Source organism: Lontra canadensis, unplaced genomic scaffold (genome assembly GCF_010015895.1).
Source record: "Lontra canadensis isolate GAN:19392208 unplaced genomic scaffold, GSC_riverotter_1.0 scaffold4, whole genome shotgun sequence".
In the NCBI taxonomy this organism is placed as follows: Eukaryota; Metazoa; Chordata; class Mammalia; order Carnivora; family Mustelidae; genus Lontra; species Lontra canadensis.
The window spans coordinates 38,268,187-38,288,206 of record NW_022630998.1 but is presented as its reverse complement, the minus strand read 5'-3'; the positions used below and the strand labels follow the sequence as shown (position 1 = coordinate 38,288,206).

At 40.5% G+C, this 20,020-nt stretch overlaps 1 protein-coding gene across 1 annotated transcript in view; it reads left to right on the top strand.

Moving 5' to 3' along the window:
• The window catches only part of ARHGEF28 (Rho guanine nucleotide exchange factor 28), a 311,818-nt gene that overhangs the window by 53,736 nt on the left and 238,062 nt on the right, over nt 1-20,020 (top strand). Inside the window, exon 2 of the mRNA XM_032848550.1 lies at nt 10,569-10,612. Coding sequence (XP_032704441.1) covers nt 10,580-10,612 — 33 coding nt within the window. The 5' untranslated portion in view covers nt 10,569-10,579. The remainder of the gene's footprint in view (nt 1-10,568; nt 10,613-20,020) is intronic.

The window sequence follows — 20,020 nt, the reverse complement described above, 5'->3', positions numbered from 1 at the left end:
TCTATGCAGTCCAATACTCTACCACTGAGCTATACCCCCTACAGTTACTGACTCTATGTATTGAAGAAAACTCCATCTATAAATAGACCGAAGCAGTTCAAAGCCATGTTGTCCAAGGGTCGGTGTATTTCCTTGATTTATAAAAATGAATGGAAAATTAAAGAATAGAACTGAGAAGCTGACAGAGAAACAAGGGTCTGATAAATTGGATAAGGTCATTTGTCCAAGTGGAGAATTATCAGTACCAGTAAGGTCCTCACTAAACCTGTTCGTGTGTGCTGTTAGGCAGAAAAAGCAAAAGTAAAGCATGTTGTAGGAAAAGCTGGAGTATATTTTGTTAAATTCTGACCAAAAGGGAACATGCAGTTGGTGTTGTTAAGTCTCTGGCAAAGGACCCTTGGCCCCTGAAAGTCTGTTCTCTTTTGTCATGGATTAGGTGTGTTTTAGGAATGGATTATGTATAAAAGTCGGGGGCAATGACCTTTCCTCCTTCCAAACCTATTAATCCATCCTCTCTGTCTCCTTAGTGTTTCCTGTATAATGTGCATCTGTGTCTTATTTTTCGTGCTAGTCCTCCACCTCCCCCACCTCCATTCCATTTTTAACTCAGTTACCGCTTCATGCTTGCCCCGCACTGTCAAATTCTGTCAGGTCAGTGCTATTACTTCTTAAAACTTGTAGCTTTTTTTTTTTTTTTTTTTTAAAGATTTTATTTATTTATTTGACAGACAGAGATCACAAGTAGGCAGAAAGGCAGGCAGAGAGAGAAAGAGGGAAGCAGGCTCCCCGTCGAGCAGAGAGCCCGATGTGGGGCTCGATCCCAGGACCCTGGGATCATGACCTGAGCCGAAGGCAGAGGCCTTAACCCACTGAGCCACCCGGGCGCCCCAAAACTTGTAGCTTTTCATGGATGTAGATCTCACTCAAACAAGACTGTGAGTTTGTCAGTGATGGGGTGGGTAGTGTTTTATATATTTTAATCTTTCCCAGGACAGCTACCCTGGTGCTTGGCAATGGAGTAGGTGACAGCGAACTGACTTTTGGAGCTGACCAAGGGATCTCAGAGACCTATTGCCTGAGAGGGAATTGACACCTTCATGGGTTGTATCTTGCCCAGGATGTTGAGTTCGAGAGCTTTGCGTTGAGAATGAAGGATACACTCAACAGATCACTAGCATAAGCGAGATAGATAAGGGGTTGTCGTAATTGATTTATAAAAGGCTTTATATACAAAAACAGCCTACAAAATATGTGAGTGTGACAGCTTTGGTGGGACTTTTTTTTTTAATTTATCAATTAGCCAGCATATAGTATGTCATTCCTTTTTGAGGTAGTGTTCTGTGACTCATTAGTTGCGTGTAACACCCAGGCTCATCATTGGTGGGACATTTTGTTAGCAGGTAGCTCACACTCTTCTTTGTACTTCCTAAATGTCCTCTCATTTAGGCTGCACCATTTCCCCTTCTTCCTCGCCGGCGCTCTCTTCTTCTACTTGAAGCCACGTAGCCCTGTGTAACTCAGGTAGATAACAGTAGACTGTAGCCATTCTGTAGATAGCACTGTGTATTTAACAGGCTTGTTTCTCAGATGCTCTCTTCTTACCCATTTCCATCGTGCCAGGACTGACGCTTTTCCTTAGACTTGGCATTATCTCCCTGTTGTTGATGTGTTCTTTCCTCCTTCTCCAGTTAGCAGACTAGCTGTGAAATGCAGTTAGAATTCTACACTCCTAGGTTTGTTTACAGAGCCATGAATCAACGTTTCCAAGTGAAGGTTTCAAAGAACATGGCAGTAGAGTTGTCCCAGGAGTAACAGCTCCATCCTTTGAGTTTTCCGACCTTCAGGGTAATACTGAGCTCTGTAAAATCCCGGACTTATCTGGTATGATGCCATTCGGAATTCTTGATGCTGGGAGGTTTCTCTGGGCTGGGGTGAGGCTGAGCTGGGTGGACCTGTTTCAGCTGGGCCTGGCCCCAGTGCCTGCTGAGTCATTTTGATCAGTCTGATATTTAGAAGTCATTCGAAATATTCAAATGCTTAAAAAACTGTTTATCTAAGTGTAATAATTGCAGCTAGCCTTGGAGTGCTTGTGATAGCCACTAAGTATTTTCTGTTGTTTGTGTCAAATCTCAGTCCTCTCAGTAGTCTTCTGAGATGGGCACTCTTACCGTTACTGCTGACAGAGGAGAGACTGCTCCAGGGAGGTGAAGTCATGGGCCCGAGTCACACTGTTGGAAGAGGGCAGAGCTGGTGTTCATAGGCAGCCTCTCCTGAGATGTTACTCATACCAGGTGTTTGCTACTTTTCAGCCAAACGAATTGCTATCTTTGAGACCATATTTATGTTACAAAAGGCCCTTGTGCTGAGGCTAAGCAGAGCTTGGACTGGACCCATTAGACAGGCTGGATTCACACCCCAGTTTGGCCATTTCCAGTGGCTTGATCTTGGTGAAGTGGTGAGATTTTGCTGACCTTTTTTTTTTTTTTTTCTTCCAGATTTTATTTATTTATGTGACTGAGAGAGACACAGCGAGAGAGGGAACACAAGCAGGGGATAGTGGGAGAGGGAGAAGCAGGCTTCCTGCTGAGCAGCAGGCAGCCTGATGCATGGCTCAATCCCAGGACCCTGGAATCATGACCTAATCCGAAGGCAGACACTTAATGATTGAGCCACCCAGGTGCCCGATTTTTTTTTTTTTTTTTTTAATTCCTGTAATGTGGAGATGGCAACACTGGACGTCCTCTTACAGGGGGAGAGCAGATATCAGTGAGGTGCCTAAAGTGAATCTTTTTAAAAATGGGGACCAAGGTCTTATGGGAAACAGTGGTGGGAAAAAGATGGGCCTGGGATTCTACTTTCTTGAAAATGAAACCAGAATTTAAAAAATGAGTATTGTTTATAGAATGTGGTGTTTGATTTCTGTGGCTAGCACACAGTAGAGCATCGTGGTTACCAGTCCAGACTCTTGAAGCAGGAAGCTTCACTCTTTGCTCTGTCATGCCCAGAGTGACCTTGTGCAAGTGCAGCTTTCAGCCTCTAATTCTTTCTCTTAGGAGGAACATAAAGTGACGTGTGTGTGTGTGTGTGTGTATGAGAGAGAGAGAGAGAGAGAGAGGAGGGAAAGAGAGGGAGAGAGTGATGGTGGATGGTGGGGGGTTGTGAGTTTTTCTGACAAAATTTATGCTGTTGCATTTGATTTTTCAAAGAACTAGTATGGGGTGTTTTTTTTTGGTTTTTTTTTTGGTCTTTTTAAGATTTATTTGTTTTAGAGAGAGGAAGAGGATTGGGGGGGAGGGCAGAGGGTGAAGGAGAGAGAGAAGCTCAAGTAGATGCCACTCTGAGTGTGGAGCCCCACGTGGGGCTTGATCGCACAACCCTGAGATCATGACCTGAGCTGCAATCAGGAGTCTGCCCCTTAATCGACTGAGCCAACCAGGCGCCCCAAGGAGTTGTTTCTACTAGAAATACTTAAGAAGTTTGTCTGTTTTTTCATAGGATAGGGAGGAGGATGTGCTCTTCTTCTTTAATACTGAGATATTTATTTATTTATTTATTTATTTATTTATTTATTTGACAGACAGCGATCACAAGCAGGCAGAGAAGCAGGCAGAGAGAGAGGGAGAAGCAGGCTCCTTGCTGAGCAGAGAGCCTGATGTGGGGCTCGATTCCAGGACCCTGACATCATGACCTGAGCCAAAGGCAGCGCTTTAACCCACTGAGCCACCCAGGCACCCCAATACTGAGATTATCTTTAAGCCTTTATCTCATTATGATTCCCTTTTCACTTCTTAATGGTTTCATGATTTGAGGAGTTTCCCCAATACTCAAAAATACTATCCTCAATTGTATCTAATCTTATTTCATCTTAAAAAAAAAACAAGATTTCCAATTTTATCTTAGGTTGGTATGTCTTTTATTTATGAGTCCTATAACCACATCAAGACCAAAACAAGTAGCTAGAAAACATCTGAAGTACTAGGAGGACTGTGTGGAGAAGGGATAGTAGCGTTAAATAGGGGTGAGTGTAGTGAAGAAAGAAGGTGGGAGGGAGTAGCTCCTCATCTTCCAAGTGGTCAGTTGACCAAACAATTACTTTTAGTTTAGGTAACTTTTGCTTCAGTGTAATCTTGTAACTGTAGGGATTTGTAAAGATTCAGGTAGGTAAGACCTCCTATACATTGCTCTCAGGGCTGCTGTGAGGATTCTCTTAGATGTTTGTAAAACACGTAGCACCCTGCCTTAACCACATTGTTAGCCTTCCAAATGTAGTTCCTGATAGTATTAATAAACATTTGACTGTTATTTGTTATTAGGTCTTGTAAGAGGTATACAAGCCAAGGATTTGGGGCATATTCAAAGATAAAGTCATGGATTTTATGTGGAGAAACCCAGAATTCCATAAAGTCAAGAATGATTATTTTTTGTGTAAGTTGAATGTTACATTTTCTTTTATTTTTAATTTGGAATATTCTCTTCACCTTTTAAGTGGTGTAACTTTTATTAGAAGTAACTAGCAAATGATGATTCTGAATGTTAGGTATTTTTTCTAATACATCTGAAATACTGAAGATTTTGTATCTTGATGTTCTTTTCGTAAGATTTTTTTCCCCCTCTGTTTTGGAATTAAACTTAAAAATTGTGGCTGTGTACCCCAAATCATTCTCTGGTGTCTGCCAGAAAGACTGGAAATACTTTGGCCTTAAGTTTTTGGAAAACAAAAAACAAAAAACAAAAACCCCAAAACTAAAAATAGACCTACTTGTGTGTGAGAGTTTTTGAAATTGCAGATGAAGTCAACCATTGGGAAATGAAGTATAGAGCCTAAGATGTGTGTAGTGAACAGCTAGTGTGTGTAGAACGTGGGCAGTTATATACTTGCTTAGCAAATACAAACAGGTTCTATACTTAAACTTGATGTAAAGGGAGGCAAGGCATGGTTTAGTCATGTACGTGTGCAAGTAAGTGCAGGTCTTGTAAGGATCAGTTTTAGAAAAATTCAGATGAGAATATGGATTTTTATACCTAATCAGTTTGAAGTTACATATTTTATTGAGCATATAATACACTTGACACCAATTATTCTTTCTCCAGCTCAACTAAGAAATGCTGAGAGCGATTTTTAGAAGGTTTGCGACCAAGGCGGTTAATTGTGGGGACTTCAGTTTTAGTTTATTTTTAAAAGGAGTGAAAAGTCTTTTCTTTCAAAAACAAAACCATTGCTGTTCAAAATGGTTGTTAGAGGTACGGAAAAATGGCAAAAATTAGAGTAGGCAGGATAATGAAATCTGAGTTCTTCAGTATGTAAGGTAGAGTAGAGAGGACATGTTGTCTAGCCCTTGATGTTAACCTTTAGTCTGAGATCATAGTATAATGCTGCTTGGAAGCCCTCACTTGATGTAGCTGGCATCATAATGACTGAAAACTGTAGAGAAACTGGATCCTTGGTAACTTTAAAGTGGCTTGATGCCACCTTCTGCCCTGCAGTCCAACTCCCATGTGCCTTCCTGCTAGGTAAACCTCAACTCCAGCTCCGGCGTGCTGGGCACACTCCATTCGTTCCTTAGTCTACTAAGCCTGCATGGAAACCACTGGAAAGACTACCCATGGCCTGACAAGTGGGGAGAAATGCTTTTTTTCTTTTTTTAAAGATTTTATATATTTATTTGACAGACAGCAATCACGAGGAGGCAGAGAGGCAGGCAGAGACAGGAGGAAGCAGGCTTCCTGCTGAGCAGAGAGCCTGATACGGGGCTCGATCCCAGGACCCAGAGATCAAGACTTGAGCCAAAGGCAGAGGCTTTAACCCACTGAGCCACCCAGGTGCCCCAAAACGCTTTTTTAATAGGAGCAGATCTGCCAAATGTACCCTTACTAAGTAAAACAAAAACCAAAAAATACCATGTATCCCATGTATCCTTATTGTATTTATTTGTAAATTGTACTACTGCAACAGTATATTTTCTAAAACCTACCCCAAATTTAAAAAGCTATGAAGATTAGGGACACCTGGGTGGCTCACTCCGTCATGTCTGCCTACTGCTCAAGTCCTATAGAGTCCCACATCGGGCTCCTTTACCTGCCACTCCCCTTGCTTGTGCTCACTCTCACCCTCTCTGACAAATAAATAAAATCTTTTTTATAAGAAAGCTACGAAGGTTAAGTGTTACTCATAACCCTTTATGTTTTCACTGAAAACACTGATATATAATACATGTCAGTGAAAGTAATAAGACACATGGATGATTCTTTTGTTGGTTTAGTAATACCATGTAACCCTTCAGTTTGAATGTCTGGTTCAAAGCACTTTTACTTTGAAATTGGATTTAATGGGTGTCATAGCTGAATCAGATAACCTCATTATGATACATATATTCTAATGCAAGTACAGTGCTGGCTATACTTAAAAAGCAGGGGCTTTGGGGCACCTGGGTGGCTCAGTGGGTTGAGGCCTCTGCCTTCAGCTTGGGTCATGATCTTGGTCCTGGGATCGAGCCCCACATTGGGCTCTCTGCTCAGCGGGGAGCCTGCTTCCCCCTCTCTCTGCCTGCCTCTCTGCCTACTTGTGATCTCTGTCTGTCAAATAAAAAATTAAAAAAAAAAGAAAAAAAATCAGGGGATTTATGTTTTAATCCCATCCACTAATTACACAAGTTTCCTAATGTTAAAAGTGACTGCAGGGGCGCTTGGGTGGCTCAGTGGGTTAAAGCCTCCGCCTTCGGCTCAGGTTATAATTCCAGGGTCCTGGGATTGAGCCCCATGTCGGGCTCTCTGCTCATCGGGGAGCCTGCTTCCTCCTCTCTCTCTGCCTGCCTCTCTGCCTACTTGGGTACTTGGGATCTCTGTCTGTCAAAAAAAAAAAAAAAAAAGTGACTGCAAACTCCCATCTTCACTGATGTCACTCAGTCCTCCTTATCACTTAGATCTTGTCACATTTTTAAACTAGAAAACCTGTGAAACATTTGTTTTGAAAGATTTATATAGATTTGAAAGCCTTTTTATTTTTCCAAGAATTTAAAGCCTACAGATGAGAGGGCTTCAATAGGTTGTAAGCTTTAATTACAAAGTCACCAAGCAATGATAACATGTACTAGTACTCTTTTTCAAAATGTTGTGATAGCATAAACTATCTATATCCTGAATTTCCTTTGAGATATTTTTCACTTACTAAAATATCACCCCGGGGCGCCTGGGTGGCTCAGTGGATTAAGCCGCTGCCTTCGGCTCAGGTCATGATCTCAGGGTCCTGGGATCAAGCCCCGCATCGGGCTCTCTGCTCAGCGGGGAGCCTGCTTCCCCCTCTCTCTCTGCCGGCCTCTCTGCCTACTTGTGACCTCTTTCTGTCAAATAAATAAAATAAAATAAAATAAAATAAAATATCACCCCCTCTTGATGGAACAGGCTATTTATTTGGAAAAATGTTTTCAAAGATATGTCATAAATATCCACTTTTCTTAGAAAAACCAGAATCTTCTATTTTGGAAAGAGAAAATTATTTAGTACATGTTTAAGTTTGACATTTTTTAAAAGTACTTAGCCACAGTATAACCAATATACCTCACTTGGTGTATATGGGTTTTTATGATCCTTTCCCATCCATGGCGGAAATTGCAAAGATTGGACCATGTTTGAAATTCTCTATTTTTTTTTTCCTAGTTTGAAGGTGTTTCTTACTCCTATAAAATTAATCACGACTGATGTACTGAGGAACTCTGCAGGCTTTCAGTTTCAAGTTCATTACCATATGTTTCCTATGGATGACACAGTGAACGAATTTCACTCATGGTGCTTTTTAAGCTTCTTATCCAAGCAGCTGCCCTACCAATGGTCGTGGTTGAATGGTTTTCCTAGAGAACATTACTTTTTTTTTCCAAGAATTAAAAAATTCATTTGAAAGAGAGAGCGAGAGAGCGAGAGCATGTACCAGTGATAGCCCTAGCAGGAGTAGGGGTTAAAGGCAGAAGGAAAAGCAGGCTCCCAGCTGAGCAGGGAGCCCAGTGCAGGACTTGATCCCAGGACTCTGGGATCATGACCTGAGGTGAAGACAGATGCTTAACTGACTGAGCCATCAAGGTGTCCCTATTCTATTATTATTCTATATTCATATTATGATTCTAATATTTCCAGAAGGAACGAGTATTTTTAGCTCATCATGCTTTTTTTTTTTTTTTTTTTGGGTGAAGATTTTATTTATTTATTTGACAGAGAGAGACAGCCAGAGAGGCAACACAAGCAGGGGGAGTGGAAGTGGAGAGGGAGAAAGAGACTGCTGAGCAGGGAGCCTAATGTGGGCCTGGGTCCCAGGACCCTAGGATCATGACCTGAGCCCAAGTCGGATGCCTAACCGACTGAGCCACCCAGATGCCCCTACAATATTACTTTTTATTAAAGAAGTAATCTGGTCTTCAGATTAAGTCTGTATTCTCATCAAAAGTAGTTTCTTTAAGGGGCACCTGGGTGGCTCAGTGGGTTAAAGCCTCTGCCTTCGGCTCAGGTCATGATTCCAGGGTCCTGGGATCAAGCACTGCATCAGGCTTTCTACTTAGCAGGGAGCCTGCTTCCTCCTCTCACTCTCTCTGCCTGCCTGTCTGTCAAATAAATAAATAAAATATTTTTTTAAAAAAGTAGTTTCTTTTAGATGTATCATCAAGACAAAGTATAAAAAGCTGAGTAAGGGAAAACATCTGTGTTTTATGAGTATATGGCAAACCTGTCACACAGCTTGTAAGACTTATCAGACTATTCAGTAGTGTTCAGTTTTGCTCCTAAAGGAATACATTTTGGTTTTATTATTCTCTATGTATTTCATTCATTTTAAAATCACATTTACTGTAGAATACACTTCTTTTGCTATTAAGTAGAAATTTCACAAAGATCTAATTTTATCAAGTTTAGTGAAAATTTTTTGACAGATTGAAATTGTGTATGGCATGATTGTAAACAGGGGTAAAAAATTGCTGATACCTTGAAGCACAGTATGAATTTAGGGTAGGAGGTCATGGTATATGCTATTGGGTATATTTTCATATTTAAATACATACTTGATGGCAGATTTTTGGGGAGGGCTATCTGTTGTTCTTAGATTCGTCATTTTTATTTTGTACTTGATGAATAATTCGTACTTAGGAATGAGAGTCTCATTTGTCATATTCTTATTAGTATTATCTTTAATTTGAAGTTTCTTTCCTAGAATCCTTAAACCATTCATCCAGTTTATGAGGTTAGTTTCATTAAGAATTGATTATAATATATAAGCCCATTCAAGAAGGTCTACGTAAACTGCCACAGGGTACGATGTGTGGAAAATGAGCTTGTTCGACGTTTGGTGTTCTCTGAGGATGACTTAGGAAATATAAGTTGTGACCTGGGAGGGTGCCAATGGCAGCATGTGTATGAAGTATTAATAAAACTGAAGTTAGGGGCGCCTGGGTGGCTCAGTGGGTTAAGCCGCTGCCTTCGGCTCAGGTAGTGATCTCGGGGTCCTGGGATCGAGTCCCGCATCGGGCTCTCTGCTCAGCAGGGAGCCTGCTTCTCTCTCTCTCTCTCTCTCTGCCTGCCTCTCTGTCTACTTGTGATCTCTCTCTGTCAAATAATTAAATAAAATCTTAAAAAAAACACAAAAACTGAAGTTAAAGGTTTTTATTAAAAGAAAAAAAAAAAGAACTTCGAGTATTTTCCTTCTCGCCTAGGGTCTACTTGGGGTATTACCGTACTAAATGTCACAGTTCAGGTTGCTATATGCCTGCGGCCCTACCAGAGTCCCCGAGGCACTATTGCTAGAGTTTCACCTGGGACCCAGAGGCAGAACTTGGGTGGTGGTTGGGTCTCCCTGTCTGACCCTTGCAGAATTCTCACGCAGCCTACTCTTCCCTTTTTTGGTCTTCCTTGTTAAGCTGAGGTTTTTGAGGGCTGGACCACTTCCTGATCATCTTTGTGTAATGGTTGGCCCCCTGTATGTGTTCAGTGAACTCCTTTTGGAATGGTGTTAGCTTTTTTTTTTTCTTTTCTTTTTTTAAAATAAATTTTAAAATTAAGCTTCAAGGTTGTTTCTGGGTGTGGGTTTTAAAGGGTACGCGTATCCAGAGGCAGATAAGATGCATGCAACTGGTGGAGAGGTTGGTAACAGTGGAGTGCATACCTGACGTGTGACTATGAGACGGAAGTCTTTGGCCTTCTGGATGAGAGGCAAAGAACTGTCTTGTCACTGAGGTCTCCTGCCTCATTCAGACCAAGGTAGATTCTAACCTTTAGGAGTTAATGAAGGTAAAACTTTGGACACGTTTATGTTGACTTTCTTGGCTTTTTGAAATATTTCTCTTTTGAGAGCTCTCAGGATAATATCTGGGGTTGATAGGTTTTCCTTATGTGTGGACATTAATGTGAAAGAAGAAAGGGGGGGTATTTTATATAGCTGGAATCTCTTTTCTGTTGTTCATGACTTTGTGTCTGCAGTTTTCCTACCCATGGTCCTTCCTCCCCAGGTGTCGATCACTGCCGGGCAGGACATAGGGGTGCTGGTTGGTTACAGTGCCTCCTGGAATAACAGTTCTCATTCATTGTCTTCTTTGCAGATGCAGAAGCCATGGAGTTGAGCTGCGGCGAAGTACCTCTTTATGTAAGTCCCTACGCACTGGACTTCAGCTCTCAGTGACCCTTTCTGGCACTCAAAAACTACCTGATCGAAGTGGAGAGCGATGTTTGACTCACTGTTGAGTTGAGGCTTTAATTTAAAAAACAAACAGAGCCTTACTGTCTCATTCCGGTATTCACACAGACCCTTTTAAAATGGATTGGCTCTTGGTTCTAATGTCTGGGGTTTTGTGAAAGTTCCCTGAGGAGTTTTATTTAAACGGTTTAACTTCTAGACTCAGAAATACCCATCTCATTTGTGTGAACGATTTTTGAACATTGTATTTTAAGATACCATGATGATATTCAAGAATATCTTCTCTGTGTGACTTTTTTTGGGTAAGGTCTAATGACAGCTGTATTAGCTAAAATGAAAAGGAATTCAAAGGGTCAAGTGCTGGGGCATCCATAGAATAGGTGTGGCTTGGGCTGACAAATGCCCAGGGAGATGCTCGGTGCCTTCTGCATTGAGGCAGGAAGGATTCTTTTCTATTCTTGAGAGCAATTCCTGGGTGTAACAGGGAAGTGAAGTTCCTCTCTTCACAGAGGAAATGGCATATGGTTTCATTTTCCCTTGGCCAAACCTTTTTCCTTAGAATCTGACTGAGTTGGTGGGGAGTGGGCATGGGTGGGTGTGTGGGAACTGTGGTTTCAGGTGAACTTTGAATCTTCAATGCATGGAGTTGAGTCAGAGCACTGCATCTAGGCTAAAAATATGAGTTCAATTGAGGTTAGTCTTTAATAGAATGAAGTATGGAGGAACTAGAACATACTTAATCAGAATCTTCAATTAAAATCTATTTATTGGGATGCCTAGGTGGCTCAGTTGGTTAAGCGGCTGCCTTCGGCTCAGGTCATGATCCCAGCGTCCTGGGATCGAGTCCCACATCGGGCTCCTTGCTCGGCAGGGAGCCTGCTTCTCCCTCTGCCTCTGCCTGCCTCTCTGTCTGCCTGTGCTCGCTCGCTCTCTCTCCCTCTGTCTCTGACAAATAAATAAATAAAATCTTTTAAAATCTATTTATTCATTTCCCCTTAGCGCACTTCACTGTATAGGTAGCCCAACCTCCCTCCTTCTCCCTGTACTGATCCCCCCACCTTTTACATCTCCCACTCTATTCTCTGGAGGAAAAAGTAAATGATAAAATGAACGGGTATCAGAATAATGAATGACGTGCCTCCTGGGTTGCCCAGTGGTCTGTAGTACTCTTTCTAGTTTGCGATGTGCAAGTCACAAACTGTAGGCAGGTTGGACCCTGCTCAGCCATAATGAAGAATGGTTCAAGGCTAAACTATAAATAGCTAGTAAGTTTCCCTGGCTTTTTATTTATTATTATTATTATTTTTTGTATCTTCCTCCTTCTCACCTCTACTTATTCTGTCCTGCTCTCCTACTTCAAATCCCACAAACCTAATCAAGATAATAAATCTTGTAGTTGGTCAGCATCCTACGGTATAGCTGTTTTGATTCCTACCTATTTGATTATGATCAGAATAGAGAGTCAGTACACAGAGCCCAAGGAAAGAAGGGACTTAAACAAAAGCAAAGAGACTTTTCAAATTATCAAACAGTATGTACTGACTAAAATAAAATGAAATATATCAAAGGTGCTAAGAAGACATTACTCAGAATCTCATCGCCTGTAGATGTTATATTAAAATAATTTTTTGTTGATTCTAAGGTGCAGTTTTTCCTTCCCTCATTTTAATTTCCTTCCCTCAAATTAACATCTTATTTAATTGAGATGTTCTTTTTTTTTTAAAGATTTTATTTATTTATTTGACAGACAGAGATCGCAAGCAGGCAGAGAGGCAGGCAGAGAGAGAGGAGGAAGCAAGCTCCCTGCTGAGCATAGAGCCCAATGTGGGGCTCAATCCCAGGACCCTGAGATTATGACCCGAGCTGAAGGCAGAGGGTTTAACCCACTGAGCCACTCAGGAGCCCCTGGAATTGAGATATTTTTATATCTGCTGTGCATTCTGGCAGATATCATGTTGTAGTTACTCTCTGTGCATGTGTGTCCTGGGTTTTAATGGTTGTATGGGTTCACTTAAGATTACTTGTGACAAAAGTACTTGTGATTGTTGTTGATACATGAATTAAATGCTTTCAAGATGTTTCTACCAGGATTTGATATTAAAAAGTTGAGCTATTGTGTACACACAGTGACACGGAACACATGGAAACAGTATCATGAAATATGATAAAATCTGTCTAAATTTAGAAATTGTTGCAATGAGTATGAAATAAAATTCAATTGTATTATGATAGGTAATTTTTTAGTGGAATATAAAATGAAAGTTATAACTGATGATCTTAGATGAAATATGTACATTTATGTTCAATATGGCTCTTAATATATATATAGATATAGATACACACACATACATATATATGTTGTAACCTGATTTTTTCCCCCCACTTAAACTTTAATGTCAGTCTGATAAACTGATCTCAGCCAATTTGAGTACTTGGGCACATGCAGTAAGAGGTCAGAGGGGATACATTATAATGAAAATAAGACTTAAACCAATTTTTACCAAATTAGTAACATGTAAATAGAGCACACATAAGAACTATAGTAAAACTTCTTTCTATATTCTGGGGTGGGCCTTCTCTCTGCTCTTCTGTGTTCAGAAGTTTGAGAAATATTTACTCCTAGCTTCTAGTTTATAAAATCTGGTTTGTAAATATTTAATTTTTAAAATTCATATTTATGTTTCATATATTATAAAAATTGGAAATATCAATAAATATTAAAATCCCATGTTTAATCCCATCATCAGTATGAGAATTGTTGATATTTTGTGTTTCTTCAGAGCTATATTTATATTTGTGCTGAATTTTATTGACATTAAGGTTATTATTAAGGCATTTATTTAGATGATTTTTTTAACTGCCATATATATATATATATATATATATATTTTTTTTTTTTTTTAGTTTTTATCTTTTTTTTAAGATTTATTTATTTATTTATTTATTTGACAGACAGAGATCACAAGTAGGCAGAGAGACAGGAAGACAGAGAGGAGGAAGCACGACCCCGGAATCATGACCTGAGCCGAAGGCAGAGGCCTCAACCCACTGAGCCACCCAGGCGCCCCTTAAGTTTTTATCTTTTTAAATAATCTCTACACCCACCATGGGGCTCGAACTCATGGTCCTGAGATAAGAATTACAGGCTCTACTGACTGAGCTGGCCAGTTGCCCCTTGACTGCAGTATATCGGATCTCATTATTTGGGTACTTTTATGTACTAGCAATCCTATTTATTATGATTTGTTCTCTTAGAAAAAGAAACTGACTCTGGCAAGTGTATAATGAAGGTAACCCCCCCCCATAGAAATTTTGAAGGGCCTATAACATATGGAGATACCTTTAAATTACAAAATAATAATTATGTGCTAACAAAAAGTCTTATTAAGATGTGCTTTATTTATTTATTTTTTAAAGATTTTATTTATTTATTTGACAGAGAGCTCACAAGGAGGCAGAGAGGCAGGCAGAGAGGGGAATGGAAGCAGGCTCCTTGCTGAGCAGAGAGCCTGATATGGGGCTCGATCCCAGGACCCTGAGATCATGACCTGAGCTGAAGGCAGAGGCTTAACCCACTGAGCCACCCAGGCGCCCCAAGATGTGCTTTAAAATATTAATTGCAAGATTTATTTTATGGAGGATTAGATCACATAAATAGAGTGATAATTATGGAGGAAAAATTTGATAGAGATGATTCTCAGCTTTGACCCACCGTCCACAAAAAGGCACTTTGTTCTGGTCATTTTGTTTTTGTTCCTTTGATTATAAACTGTTTTGACGTAAGAATTATTTTTTAAAAATCAAAGGTCTTTGCTTCTTGGTCGCTAAAGGTAGGGGCTATTCGTTTACCAGGTCTGGTAGGTTTTTGTGGTCTTTAGGATATTTCTTATATGGTGTCTTGTCACCTGCAAATAGTGAACATTTTACTTCTTCCTTACCAGTTTGGATGCCTTTTCTTTCTTTCTTTCTTTTTTTTTTTTTTTTTAAAGATTTTATTTATTTATTTGACAGACAGAGATTACAAGTAGGCAGAGAGGCAGGCAGAGAGAGAGGAGGGAGCAGGCTCCCCGCTGAGCAGAGAGCCCGATGCGGGGCTCGATCCCAGGACCCTGGAATCATGACCCGAGCTGAAGGCAGAGGCCTAACCCACTGAGCCACCCAGGCGCCCGGATGCCTTTTATTTCTTTTTCCTGTCTGATTGCTGTGGCTAGGACTTCTAGTACTATGTTGAATAAAAGTAGTGAGAGTGGACATCCTTGTCTTGTTCCTGACCTTAGGGGAAAAACTATGAGTTTTTTGCCATTGAGTATGATGTTAGCTGTGGCTTTTCATATAAGGCCTTTATTATGTTGAGGGTTGTTCCTCTAAACCCACTTTATTGAGGGTTTTTGTCATGAGTGTTGTACTTTCAAATACCATTAGATTTCACTCATGTGGAATTTAAGGAATGAAACAAATGAACAAAGAAGACAAGAGACATAAAAAACCCAAATTCTTAAATACAGAGAACGAACTGATGTTTACTAGTTGGGGTGGGGGGTGCAGGCTTGGCGTTGGTGAGAGAGGAGAAGATTATGAGCACACTTAACCACGATGAGCGCTGAGTAATGCAATATAGTGGTTGAATCACTATATTGTATATCTAAAACTAATACATACAGCATTGTACATATAGCACTGTAATGGTAACTATATTAGAATTAAAGTTTTTAAAGAAGATGGTGGAGAGAAACCTTTATACCTGTAGAAAATCTACAGTTGTAAGTACTCTTTTTTTTCCTCATGCATTTTGTTTGGATCCATGAAGAAAGCTGTCACGCTTCATCTTAGAGTTTTATTTTTTTAGGTCTTTCACTGTTGTTTTTCTTTCCAGTTTTTCTCTTTCCACTATTGTTTTTCATTTCAAGGACTGTTTTTTTGTCCTTTCTGTGGACTGAATTCTAGGAGCATTTTTTCTTTCTTTCTTTTTTTTTTTTTTTTCTTTTAAAGATTTGTTTAGAGAGAGCACACACATGTGCAAGCTGGTGCAAGCAGGGGAGGGCCAGAGGGTAAGGGAGAGAGAGAATCCCGAAGTAGACTCCTTGCTGAGTGTGGAACTGAGTGCTAGGCTCCATCCCAGGACCCTAAGATCGTGACCAGAGCCAAAATCAAGAGCTAACCAACTGAGCCACCCAGGCACCCCTAATATTTTTAATTTTCTACTTAATTTTCTGTATTGTTGAGTCTGTTTATCTTACAATTTTAGTTTCCATTACTTCATTTGTGGTTTCTATGTAGTATTTTCAAATCTTGGTCTGTTTCTTATGCCCATATAGTTTCATAATCTTGTGTATTTTATTGTGTGCACAAAGAAAGGACTTAAATTTTTTTTTTTTTTTGCATTTCAGGAATTTATTTCAGAGGGTGTTAAAATTTCTGATTCCATCTGGTGTGCTGTTGAACTTTATAATTTTTTGGCCAACATTTCCGCTTGCTCCTCTTAGGCGGGAGGCAGTCTTAGTGTTGGAGCTGCAGGGATATTTCTCAGCTCAGCCACAGACTACTTCTATTTTTAAAATGAACAATGGAGGTCCATTGAGTTGCTGTTGCAGGAAAAGAGAAACACCGCACTGTAATAAGGTTAGAGAAGGAGCAGGGGGTGGCGACTCGTAGCCAAGAGTTTTGTATCGATTTGTATACCATGGGGACCTGAGCCTTGCAAATCCAATTTTCAGCCTGGAGCAGCTTCCTGACTCTGTGCTCTAAGGAGCACTAAAGGAGCCCCTTTGGAAGACCAGACTATTTGCTCATGATAGAAAAAATAGTAGACATTTGCAATCGGGTTTGAGGTCTAAGCTTATTATTTGTTTTTAATTTTTATTGATTTTTAAGGATTTTATTTTTTTTTAGAGAAGAAGAAGGGGGAGAGGAAGCGGGAGACAGTTTCTGAAACAGCCTTTCTGCTGAGAGCACAGAGCCCAACACCTGGGTGGAGCTCAGGACCCGTGAGATTATAACCTGAGCCAAAAACTAGAGTGGGACCCTTCACTGACCTCTAGGTGCCCCTAGGCTTAGTCGTTAGATTGAGTGACAATATGGTTTTGGGAGGAGGAGTGTTAAGCTAGCAGAGTAGTGGTGCTGAAGCTAATGACAAGTGTGAAAGCCTGGAAAAGTGTCATTTATAATTAATATAATCTAAGATGTTTATTCTCTATCTTGAAACCTCCTTAACTCATACCCTTGGGAGCTTGAAAGTTCTATATTGGAAGTCATAAAGTTATTTTTATTCTTTTAGCTTGTTGTTTTCAGCCCTTTGTTTCCTAGTTTGTACATAAAAAGATCGGAAATGATGCAAGTAGTGTTTAAAAAGGAGAGATTTTGCTTACTCGGTATTTGCTTGAATTATTTTTAAAAAATATTTTATTTATTTATTTGACAGACAAAAAGAGATCACAAGTAGGCAGAGAGGCAGACAGAGAGAGAGAGGAGGAAGCAGGCTCCCTGCCAAGCAGAGAGCCCGATGTGGGGCCCGATCCCAGGACCCTGAGATCATGACCTGAGCTGAAGGCAGAGGCTTAACCCACCAAGCCACCCCTTTGCTTGAATTTTGAAAGGGATTTTGCCTTCACAAGCCAGAGAGTATTATGCTGTTCATTGTTTTTCAGTTACTTTTTAAATTGAGTTTTCTCAAAGTTTTTGGAAATTAATAAATGTCATTAAACAAATATATGTTATACTCGTTAATCTAGGAACTTCCTCTTTTCACATTATATTTTGATTTTTATGTATGTTGTAAGTAGCACTGATCTTCCCCAAATCAGTTCAGTGCTGTGATAAAGCAGACGAGCTCTTCCTTGAGAAACTTTTGATGGCAAAAATTTTTTCTCAATAAAAATAGCTATATTTTATAATATTGAGGTATGTGCCCTCTATCCCTACACTTTGAAGAGTTTTGATCAGGAAGGGATGCTGTACTTTGTCAAATGCTTTTTCAGCATCTATGGAGAGTATCATATGGTTCCTGTTTTTTCTTTTATTAATGTGTTGTATCACATTGATTGATTTGCGGATGTTGAACCAACCTTGCAGCCCTGGAATAAATCCCACTTGGTCGTGGTGAATAATCCTTTTAATGTACTGTATATTTTATTTTATTTTTAAAAGATTTTATTTTTTTGACAGAGAGATCACAAGTAGGCAGAGAGAGAGAGAGAGAGGAGGAAGCAGGCTCCCCGCAGAGCAGAGAGCCCGACGCGGGACTCGATCCCAGGACCCTGAGATCATGACCTGAGCCGAAGGCAGAGGCTTAACCCACTGAGCCACCCAGGCACCCCCAAAATAGCTATATTTTAAATAAAGTTATTTAACTCTTGCTCATCATAGAAAATATAAGTAGAAATATTAGACATTACTTTTTGCAAATTTGTACATGCAGTGTTCCATGAAAGGAATCCTATAGGAAATCCGTTAGGATCTTGGGCAGAGTCCATTAATTATTCGTCCCCATTTTATACCTCCTTTTCTGTCTCCCTGGTAGCTACTGTTGAAGATTGATGCATCTGTCTCAGCAGCAAGCATTAGAATCCCCTTGGAACTTACTGGCAAAAAGGATTTTGAGACCTTTACCCCAGACCTGCTGAATCAGAAATTCTGGGGCACCAGTGGGGCCCAGCAATGTACATTTTAAAGCAACTTTCAGGTAGTTCTGTTTCACACTAAAGTTTGAGAACTAGAATTAATGGATATATTTACTGATTTTTGTGTTTTCCTACAATCCTATGCATAAACTTAGACACAAGCTTTAATGAAATCCTTTTTTAAAATCTGGATCCTGTTTGGGGCTCTTCATCTTTTCCCCGCCAAGCAGAGTAGAAAGTCCTCTAAGTCATCAGGCATAGCTCAGACTCATTCTTTCTGATGAGTGGGTGTGAACCAGGTCTTTTGTCCGTGGAATGAGTGGGTGTGAACCAGGTCTTTTGTCCGTGGATGGGTACTCACTTTGTTTTGGTTCTCTGACCATGAACAGTCGTTTACTAGATATCTTTGTCTATATGTCCTTATATATTGATATTTTTGTCTCTGTAGTATGGATTCCCAGGAATGGAATTGCTGGATGAAGGGTGTACATAATTCAAATTTTTGTTTAAAAGATTTTATTAATTTATTTGACAGAGATCACAAGTAGGCAGAGAGGCAGGCAGAGAGAGAGAGGAGGAAGCAGGATCCCTGCTGAGCAAAGAGCCCGATGCAGGGCTCGATCCCAGGACCCTGGGATCATGACCTGAGCCAAAGGCAGAGGCTTTACCCCACTGAGCCACCCAGGCGCCCTTGTATTTCAAATTTTAATGGCTTGCTTTGCAAATGAGATATAACAGCATTTCATTAAATAACTTCCAGATATATTTCATAGCTAGTTTTTTTAGCTTTAATAACTACTAATTATGAAACTGGGCGTTCTCATTTTCATTGTGCAAAGGCGGTGTGTTCAATTCTGTATATTTTATAAGTGTTCAAAAATATCTTGATTTAAAAATTTTTTTTGCTATGGTTCCTTCATTTCTTATGTTTCTCCAATTCTGTTGAATGCAAGCCTCTGATCCCTGGAGATGTTTGTAACATCTGCAGAGGGTGTTTCTGTGAACCTTTGCGTGTGGGCCCTTGCTCTCTTCCACCCTTCAGGCATGTTCATCGTAGCAGCTGACTGAAAAGAGTATCATCATTTCTTTTCTCTAGAGGCTGCAAATGGTTTAACGGTTTGGCAGCACAGTTTTCACTTCAGTAGCTTGTGGCCAGCTGGCTCTAAGCTGCTTCCCTCTTCGTTAATATTTTAGGTTTGTTACTCTCCCAAGTTCATGGTATCCTGCTGTGTTTGCCCCAGGAACATTGGTTGCCTCTGGGCTCGCTGATCTGATGTTTAGGCCTCTGACTCGCTCGTTAGCTAGCTAGCTAGCTAGCTGAGCAAAACCTGCCCCAGTCAAGCACTTGGATTTCTGGGGAGTAACTTGGAGTAATTTCCTTGAGTCCTTGGCTGAGTGTACGCTTCTTGGTCCCTGCCGAATAGGGGAAGGAACCGAGGACAGGTCCCAGGGCCTGTTTCCTAGCCGAGGGAGGCAGCTTCCTATTAAGGCCGGGACTTAGTGGCTTTGTTTTTTGCTCACCTGGCAGACACCTCCTTCCTGACTCGCACAGACTCCCTCTGGCTTCTGGTTCCTGTCGAAGGAAATCCTGTCCTCCAGATGCTGCTCCTTCTCTCCTTTGGGCTCTCTGTCCCTGAGGGCTGCCTGTGACTGGCCTCTCTCCCTGATTATCTCAATGTTAGTAAGGGACGCTATCTTTGAGACTTTTGCCTGGTCACCCTCACTTTGAGATGAGGAAATT